The sequence below is a fragment of the Silene latifolia genome, chromosome X, assembly GCF_048544455.1.
Source record: "Silene latifolia isolate original U9 population chromosome X, ASM4854445v1, whole genome shotgun sequence".
NCBI lineage: Eukaryota > Viridiplantae > Streptophyta > Magnoliopsida > Caryophyllales > Caryophyllaceae > Silene > Silene latifolia.
In genome coordinates, this window is record NC_133537.1 from 112,486,243 (window position 1) to 112,495,900 (window position 9,658).

General features: G+C 39.3%; 1 protein-coding gene across 1 annotated transcript; it reads left to right on the forward strand.

Annotated features, from left to right (window-relative positions):
* Window positions 1-2,975: 2,975 nt before the first annotated feature.
* On the forward strand, window positions 2,976-3,467 carry LOC141618118 (uncharacterized). The gene has a single exon (XM_074435232.1). It carries the CDS (start codon window positions 2,976-2,978, stop codon window positions 3,465-3,467), a length of 492 nt encoding a protein of 163 aa, XP_074291333.1.
* The last annotated feature ends 6,191 nt before the right edge of the window (window positions 3,468-9,658 follow it).

Genomic DNA, 9,658 nt, shown 5'->3' on the forward strand with positions numbered 1-9,658 from the left:
GTATACCCTTGTGAACCTGTAAGAGATTTACAAATGTTATCACACTAATTTGTGGAGGACACAAGCTCCAACAGCTGTTTGCTGGAAGAGCTTCAACCAAAGCGTTACCGCAGATTCTACAACAGAGGCTGAGTACCTTGTAGCATCTGAGGCTGCAAAGGAAGCTGTTTGAATTAGGCAATTCATGGAGGGACTAGGAGTAGTCCATTCCGCCAAATATCCGATCACTCTATATTGTGATAACAGTGGAGCTATTTTTCAAGCCAAAGAGCCGAAGTCTAGTAATAAATCTAGACACATTGAAAGGAAATACCATGTAATTAGAGATTATGTAGAAAGGAAGGAAATTGACATTTGTAAGGTTGGGACATATGATAATATTGCTTATCCTTTAACCAAGCCTTTATCAAAGGCTAAGCATGATGGTCATGTCGTCGCAATGGGATTGAGACGAGTACCAGATTTTCTTTCGATTATGGATATGTAATAATTGGATAGTGTATCTCTTTTTATATGTATGATAATCGCATTCATTGTTTAAGAATTCATTTATGAATCTTTTATTTAGTGTGACTGAATTATTTAATACCTTGTTTATCTAAATTTGTTGTGGAGACAATGTTGAACACTATTCAAGTGAATAAGATGAACATTGTATTTTGTCCCTAGTCACTTAATGAGGTGACGTCTCGGAGTGACTAGATTGTAAGTCGATTGATGGTTGTTCAACACCATGAGGTCATACGTGATGACTAGTCAATTACATTGGCAGAGTGTGTGACACTTTACCGGACAGTGACCATTTAGAGAGTCCCTAAGTTCTATTATAGACGCCTGGTCGTGGCAGGGATCTCTAAGATGTTCCTATGGGTCAATTCTTTTGGGTGGAGACTATTATCCAAGTCAATGCAGTTTCTGAGTGACTTTGGTTTTTGTCTTAGGTCGTGCCGTGAAAGGAGGCCAAAGGACATCTTCTGAGTCTTGATGATCTGTATTAGGCAAAGATAGATAGGGCATACAGGAATTGTCCACCCACGTTGGGTAACTATATCTCAAGGCCACTCGAGGAGTTGTGACTATAAATGCGTGGCCACGTTTGGAAGTAATATGTGGGAGATTTTTCCGGTCTTGTAGTCACACTCCCGATCGAGAAAACCACTCGCGATATGTTCATGTGCAAGTGCGACCTGAAAGACACCTTGCATTGAGTGGGAGATTAAAAACGAACAAGAGAATAGGTAGCGCACACCTTGTGTCGGACAAGTGGGAAATTGTTGGAGTTAGTGTCCTTCACAATAGTGCGTTTACATAATAAATCTCATTAAAGGAATATCATCAGGATATCTAATTATTTGATCCTCTTCAGTTGATTAACGTATATCAATAACGGTTGGATGACTAGAGTTTGACGTTATTGTCGTGAGACGGCGGTGATCAACTGACCCCTTTCGGTCACACCTATAGGAACGAACCCCAATTTATAACTAATTAATTGTATGAGATACAATTTATTTAGTCCTTGATTTATAGACTAAGAGGTTAGTCGATTATTTTAGAGAGATTCGAGTTGCGAACTCGTGGTGCGACAGTTATTATTTAATTATGCGATAATTGAATAATAAATTTTATGAGACGGGTTTTAGTTAATTAATTGTTAATTCACTAAAATTGTACTAATTGATTAATGTGATTAATATTAGTACGTAAATAATATGTGTAGCGGTACACATATATTTACGGAGTGTTTTGGACAAAATTAATCGGGAAGCATTTAAACATAAAACGATGTTTAAATAAAATTTACATGTATTTGTGTGACAAATATAAGAAGCAAAATGGACCCGTAAATGGAACATTGGACCGTGTAAATGGAGTGTAAATGGATGGTTATATACATAATCATTACACTCATGCTTTTATTTTTTCCTATCTAATTTGTTCTTATCTATGGACAAATTGTATTGGACATGCAAAAAAAAAAAAAAATTGTAAAATTTTCTCCACTCCTACACTCCACCTACCCGACCACTCTCCCTCCTTTTACACTCCATCATTTTGTTCATTTGAAACTTCACTTGAACACTTTGTATGTGAAATCATTTCTTCTCTCTAAAATAATAAACATCATTTACTAAATTGTTAGTAATCTAAAAATAATTACTAAGATTGTTAGTATTATTACACATATAATCAAGGGTATATCTTATCAAATATCTAGTTAATATTTGTTAGGAATTTGGGTGTTGTTCTTGGGTGCTACTAGAAGGAGGTCTTCTCTTTGAAGATTGGTAAAGGAGGCTTCCATATTTCTTTAGCACAAGAACAAACTAGATAGGTGATCTAGTTTGTGCCCATTTTTACCACCAAAATCAATGTATGGAAATTGTTTTTTCCTTAATCTTCATTATTATGCTTTTATATTAGCATGCATGTTACATAGATCACGAAAATGACATTTTATGAAATAATTTGTTTTTAATTAGAGAGTCTAATTAGGATATATGATCTTTCACATCCTTCATTGTGATCCTTGCCAAAGAACCGGGAACATATGTTGGAGAAATGAGATGCCACAACGAGGCATTTTGGAAGTTGAAATCTTTGATGTTTGGGGAATTGATTACCAAGGTCCCTTTGTATCATCCCAAGGCAAAAAGTACATTCTAGTTGTTGTTGTTGATTACGTGTCAAAGTGGGTAGTAGCAATTGCTACTCCAACCGACGATGCGAAGATGGTGACCAAACTCCTAAGAAAAGTGATCTTCCCAAGGTTTGGAGTACCTAGAGCAATTATTAGTGATGGTGGAACACACTTCCATGAGAAGAAACTGGCATCTCTCTTAACAAAATATGGTGTTCAACATAGAACCGGCTTGGGATATCATCCTCAAACAAGCGGTCAAGTCCAAGTTTCCAATAGAGAGATCAAGCAAATTCTTGAGAAGGTTGTTAACAAGACTCGTAAATATTGGAGCATGAAACTTGATGACACTCTTTGGGCTTATAGGACGGCCTATAAGACCCCCATAGGAGCTTCACCATACAAGTTAGTTTATGGAAAGGCTTGTCACTTGCCACTTGAATTGGAATACAAAGCCTTTTGGGCAATCAAAGCTCTCAATCTTGATCTGAAGCTAAGTGGAAAGAAGAGGATCTTGCAAATTGAAGAGTTGGAAGAGTTTCGACTTCACTCATATGAGAACGTAAAGATCTACAAAGAACGCACGAAATTGCTTCATAACAAAGGAATCAAGCAAAAAGCATTGCACAAGGGAGACAAAGTCTTTCTATTCAACTCTCGATATCGGCTCTTCCCCGGAAAATTTAATTCACGATGGACGGGTCCCTTTGTGATCACAAATGTCAGAAAGTATGGAGACTTTGAGATAATGTCGGAAGATGGGAATCGGTTCAAAGTCAATGGTCAACGGATCAAATTAAACCTTACTCTGAAGGAGCTTTTGTAGGAGAAATTGAGGCCATCCGGCATGAGCCTCTCCTACCATGATAGAAGCATTGAAATGGAGGAGAGTTTGGTGGAGTCCTCCCTAAACCACCAGTTGTAAATATACTAACTTACTTTCTTGCACATTAAGTTCATTGCATTGCATTTTAATTCCTTGTTTTAAGTACAATTTTTGACATGAGAGCAAGTGAGGGAGAGTTACTAATCAAGTTTGATGTGCGAAGGTTACGAAATTCAAGTGTGAGGAAGCTTTTGCCTAGGCTAAGAGAGAGCATATGTCACTCAATGAAAGAAGAGGAAGCCATAGAAGAGCTAAAAGGAGGATCCCCACGAGTTGGCCTCAACTCGTGGGAGTTGAAGCCAAGAAGATTGAAAGAATTTTAGCTGAAGCAAAATTCGGGCGTCCTAGTATTGGCCCGGGCGTCCCGAATGCTCAGGTCGGGCATACCATCCTTGGGGACGCACGTCTCTATCTGCTTGTCAAAGAAAAATTTTAAGCTGTTGTGAAATCGGGGAGTCCCAATACCTAGGACGGCCGGACCGAGTTGAGGACGCACGTCCCCCTCTACGTATATAGAAAATTCTGAAGCAAGAAACGCCCGGCTCCCTTATCAAACCGCGCATCTCCCTCCCGTGCTCCTCTTCTATTGACTACAAACCCTCCTTTCTTTTCTTCATTTCTACCACACATATTAAGACACATCAACTTCTCTCTTCTAGTTAATGAGCTTGACCTTACCTTCATGGAATCATATTTGAAAATTCAAGGTAAAAGTGGCTACAATTTCAATGCTCCTTTGGTATTGCTTGAAACATGGGCACGGTTTCGGAACGGATGTGACAATGGGATGAGGCACATTGTCAATGGAGGCTTAATAACAAGAATTGCAAAATGGTTCAACCCGAATTTCAACCATGATAACTTTTATGTGCATCTTCCGAGCAACACTAGGCTCAATGAAAGGCTTCTTTTCCAACAACACCATTGGATAGCCTACGAAGGATATGAAAGGAAAATCAAATGGTTAACAAAAGGAAGCGCCATATTAACCCTTCCAATGGAAGGATTCACAATAATTTCACCGAGGAGAGGGCCCCATTCCCGACTACCTCCCTACTTAGTGCCCGGAAATATAAGACAAGGAAACCAAACCCCACCCCCTACTCAACAACAACAAGAGCATGAGCAAAAGAATGAAAGGGAAAAGATCACTATTCCTCCATACCCTTTCCCTTACCAACCTTACAACCACCCTAACCCGTTCATTCTCCCAAAGGATGACTTTGCTACGGGTCTACTTCAAGCAATGCATAGACAACAATACGATGATAGGGTTGATGCCTATTATGCTTTCTATCCTAGTTTCCATCAAATGCCCCACCAAGGGCAGATTAATGAAGAAGGAGAACTTCCCTTTTGGGCTCAAGTCGACATACTATTCCCAAATTCGGCCCATGGGAATGACGGAGCGAGTGTCAATGGTAACGAAAGGGAGGAAATCTCAAGTGACGGTGACACCGTGGAAGTGAATAGCGATGGGGATGAGTTTATGGACTTTTGTGAGAGTGATGAGTCAAAGGTTAATTGGAGTGATGAGCTTGGAGGAGATGATGATGATAAGTGAAGAGTTCTTCAGCTTGGTGGAGCGGGAAAGGGGCACCCACCATGGCTTTTGTGAGCTTTTTCTTCCTCTCTCAATTCTGTGTCAAAAATTGATTTGCATAATAACTTAGTTTGAATAATTCTTGTTGTTTTGGCTTTTGCCTAGTGAGTGTCCTAGTAACACCAAAGGACTTTTTCCACCTTAGCAACATCGAGGTGATGACGATTTTTACTCCCACTAGAAATATCCAAAATGACAATTTGCATAACATAGCATGCATGGCCTTGTGGCCAAACTCCCACCATAACTTTAAACGGTTTGGGGAAGTTTAGTCACAAGTGTCTCGAGTTAATGTAAATTAGCTCTCCGAACAATCGAAAGCATGCATCAGTTATAGTAGTTTAGCTTGCATCATTTGTAATATACTTCTCGTAGTATGCGTTTAATATAGCATTCATGCATCTCTTATAATTTCATGCATTTACATAATTCCCTATCGTTTTGCCCATTGAGGACAATGTCCATACTAGTGTGGGGATGGGGAATTATAATATCTAAGCTATTATAAAAATGAAAAAAATTGAAAAATTGAAAAATTTCAAAAACATGTTCTTTCTTTTATAGTTTAGATTAGTATATATATGTTTGTATGTCACTCTTATCACATTGGGACGACTACGCCATATTTGAAGCATGAGGGAAATAGAAGACCGCATGGTATGATCTTTCCAAATCTCCTTCCTCCTTCTATATGTTAATGACAATGTGGCTATATTTTGATTGATGCGGTATGAATCTATGTGTTATTAAGAGTTTGCATTTAGTGTACATGGAATATTAGTTGATAGAAGCATATGCATTAGAGTTGTATATATGTTAGTTGCATCATGGCATGTAGTTTGCATATTAGAAAAATTTGTGAAAATGCCTATTTGGGAAGTTTGACAAGTGTATAGAAGGCCCTTGTAGATAATTTTTCTCCTTGAGACTTTGTTTACTAGAATACTCTCAAGACACCCTAAGATGTGTCATGCTAGTATCTTTTGTCCCATGGTCTAAGGCCTAGTCAAGGGTTTGCATGTGTGTCACCTATCTAACCTTATGATGTGATATGGACTTGATCCACTTATCTAAGGGACCTTGATTGACTTGGTGGCTTGGAAACCCAAAAATACTTTTCACTAATAAGTTTGAAGTGCTCATTTCAAAAGTTTTTGTGATTTGGAATCATTTTTAATCGTAAAGGAAACCTCAAATGTTTTGAATTGTTGAAATGTCGAGAAATTTGATGGAGAAGTACCACTTCATTGTGCTTTGGTGCGGGATCCATTGAATTGGGCCCCCACACGGTCGTGAATTAGGCCGCCTAAATACAAAGTGACTATCACCCCAAGAGCTATTCTCTAGAGGTTAATCGGTTGCCTAATAAGCGATTGGCGAAAGCAAAGGACACTAGAAAATGAGGGACAAACCCCATCTCAAAGTTTTGAAATGTGAAATGCGGAAGTTGAATTGAGGTCAAGTTTTGAAAGTTAGTCAAATCCACTAGTTTTGTTTTGATTGACTTGAGCACTTCATTCCCAAAAATCATTTTTGTTATGCCACCTTGTTGAGCTTAGGACGATCCTTAGCCTTTACACTTGTAGAGAATTCGAGATTTATCATGTCATATGCCACTAACGTCATAAGGATCATCATTCCACCCCCATCCGATCGCCCTTGACAAAAGCATTTAGCAATTGTGGATGAAAGTAGCCTAGTTTAACACTACTTGGAGGTGACTTGTTTGTATCCTCTTGAACTTAGTAACTAGGAGAACTAATATCTATGGTGGAGTGTGTACCCTTAAATTGCTTCCCTTATAGATGATTTCCACCACTTAGATGAGGAAAGTGGCTATTCTGTTGTATATGCATCCTTTTACTTGTTTTCATGTGCTTAATGTTTGGATGCATCACCATTTTGGCAAGCCCCACCTTGCCTTGCAAGAAGGCATCTTACCTCATATATGTCTTGTTTTGAGTTGAAGGGGCGGAGTGAGACCCGCTAATTATCTCACATCGGCTATGTTATGAATAAGGGTCATAGTTTTAGTCACCTCTTTACTCGGGACGAGCAAAGGTTCGGTTTGAGGATATTTGATGTGACTCATATTTATACATATTTAGTCCCTTAACTAGCCTTGTTCCTATGCTTCCTAGCATGTATGAAGGTCGTTTCTATCTTAAGTTTCCTACTTTGCATATTCTATGAGGTTTTGTGCCCTTGGTTAGGAAGGAGCGCTAGCCTTGCGTGTATGGAGCAAAACGGAGCTAAATTGATCGCATATAATGACCAAGCATCAAAAAGGAGATCGATACTAAAGGCCTAAGTAGATAGAACAAATAAATGGGCAATGATATATGAAGGACCCCCACGGCTCCTCTATGATCCCCACGGATCATGAGGCAGCCAAATGAAGAAGAAGAAAATCTGCATGGAAGGACGCGCTACCCAGAGTCGGAACGGGCATCCCATTACTAAAGACAGGCGTCCGAACGAACACCCCGGGCGTCCTGAAGGCAGGTTGAGTGTCCTTTGAAGTAGCATGGGCAACAACAGCAGGTCGAGCGTCCCAAAGCAAAACTTGCATGGCGTTAATCTTCATTTTACGGACTTAATCGTCATTTAAGCCCTTAGTTAACCTAATACTTGTACTTAGTATAAATACTCTCATGTAATTGAGGATTGGCATCATGCCATTAGAGTAGATTAAAGATTAATTAGCTTAATTACATCTTAATCCTTCCTTAATTATTGTTCAAGAATTTTTAGATCTAGTTGGGTAATTTGACGATTATTTGGGATTTATTGAAGAATTGACAACTCTTCATCATCAATCAATTTATCTTCTATTATTCTTTCCTTTCCATTTGTTCATCATAAATTTGGTACAATTTCTTTACCCTTTGCTTAATTAATGTTTTTGCTCTTCCATCATGTTTACATTTGTTAAGATGATTGACCTCATTATTAACATGTTTTTCATGATCATAAGTGAATAGTCTCCTAGCTAGGGTTAGTGCGGGGATTAGGGGAGTTAATCATGGGGTAGATCTTTACTTAAAAAGTTCATATGATTGCTTGCTTGTTGTAGTTTCAACTTATGCACATGCTATGCTTGATTGACAACCTAGCATGAATCTCTTATCTATTCAACAAGACTTGTAAGACATAAACTAACTCAAGGCTTGTTAGACCATCCATATAGTTGAATAGGGAGAATTAAGTCGACTTGTAGGGGTCGGAAAGTCTTGACCGACTCGGCTCGGCTCTGAGACCCCAAAACTAGGAAGTGTAAGATATAAACTAACTCGATTCCACTACAACAATAAATTGCTTGCATCTATGAAACTTGTTTATCTGATCTCACCATGATTCTCTTATGAACCCATGAAACCCTAGTGCCTTTTATCAATTGTTTACATTCCGATTTACTTATCTTGCTTTGTTTCTCATTTGTTTACACTTCCCTTGTTAAGTAGTTTAGACAACCATTTCAACCCAAACTAAATTGTGACTCTAAGGCATAACTACTTGCATTTGATAGCTTAATCCAATACCCGTCCCTTGGGATCCGACCTTTACTTACCACTCTACTAAGAGTAGTTTGTTGAGATTATAAATTGTGTTTTGATTGGTAAGCTTAGACGACAAAGTTTCAAATGAATAATTCTGGCACGCACCTCATAACATAAATCACAATAATCAACCTCAAAATAATCACCTTCACAAAAATTACCCGCACAAAAACTATCCTCCGAGGAATCCCCCTTTAAGGTACACTCACGACTCTGATATCCACGACATTTAGAGAGATGACGTCTAGATTACCTTGGGAAAGGGCAAGCAAGACAAAGAGATTGATCACCTCACTCGATCTGGACGCCCTTACAAAAACCCAAACAACACAACAAACAATCCGCCAACAATCAAGGACTAAATCATCCCAGACATCGACCTTCAACCCAAGGTTCCCAAGAACTCAATTCTCAAGCAACTTCAGAAGGCTAAGGCCGAGATATCCATCTGGCAACTAATTGCCACATCCTTTGAGCACCGACAGGCTTTGCGTCAAGCCTTGGAGAAGCTGACAGTGCCTTCCACCTCCTCACCCAAAGAAGTGATAGCCCATATGACAAGGGACATCCCTGACCTGAACAACCCAATCATCTTCTCCGACGAGGATATCCCTCCCTTAGGAGCCAACCACAACTTGGCCCTATACATCACTGTGCAATGTTTGAAAAATACCATACCCATGGTCTTGGTGGATGACCGATCTGCAGTCAACGTTATTCCTCTCAAAACAGCTCATAAACTCGGGATCAAGGAAGCTGACCTAGTCCCAACCAATCAGGGAGTTCGCACCTACGACAGTACACGCCGTAAGGTCCCAGGTCTTATCAGCCTAACCATCGCAACAAGACTCCTGGAGAGAGAAGCCAGTTTCCAAGTAGTCAACATTGACGCATCATTCAACATGCTTCTAGGGCACCCTTGGATCCATGCCGCCAAAGCCGTCACATCTACCCTTCACCAGAAAATT

What these genes read in the sequence shown, in the direction of transcription:
- LOC141618118 (XM_074435232.1), top strand. Translation starts at nt 2,976, where the DNA reads ATGAAACTTGATGACACTCTTTGGGCTTATAGGACGGCCTATAAGACC.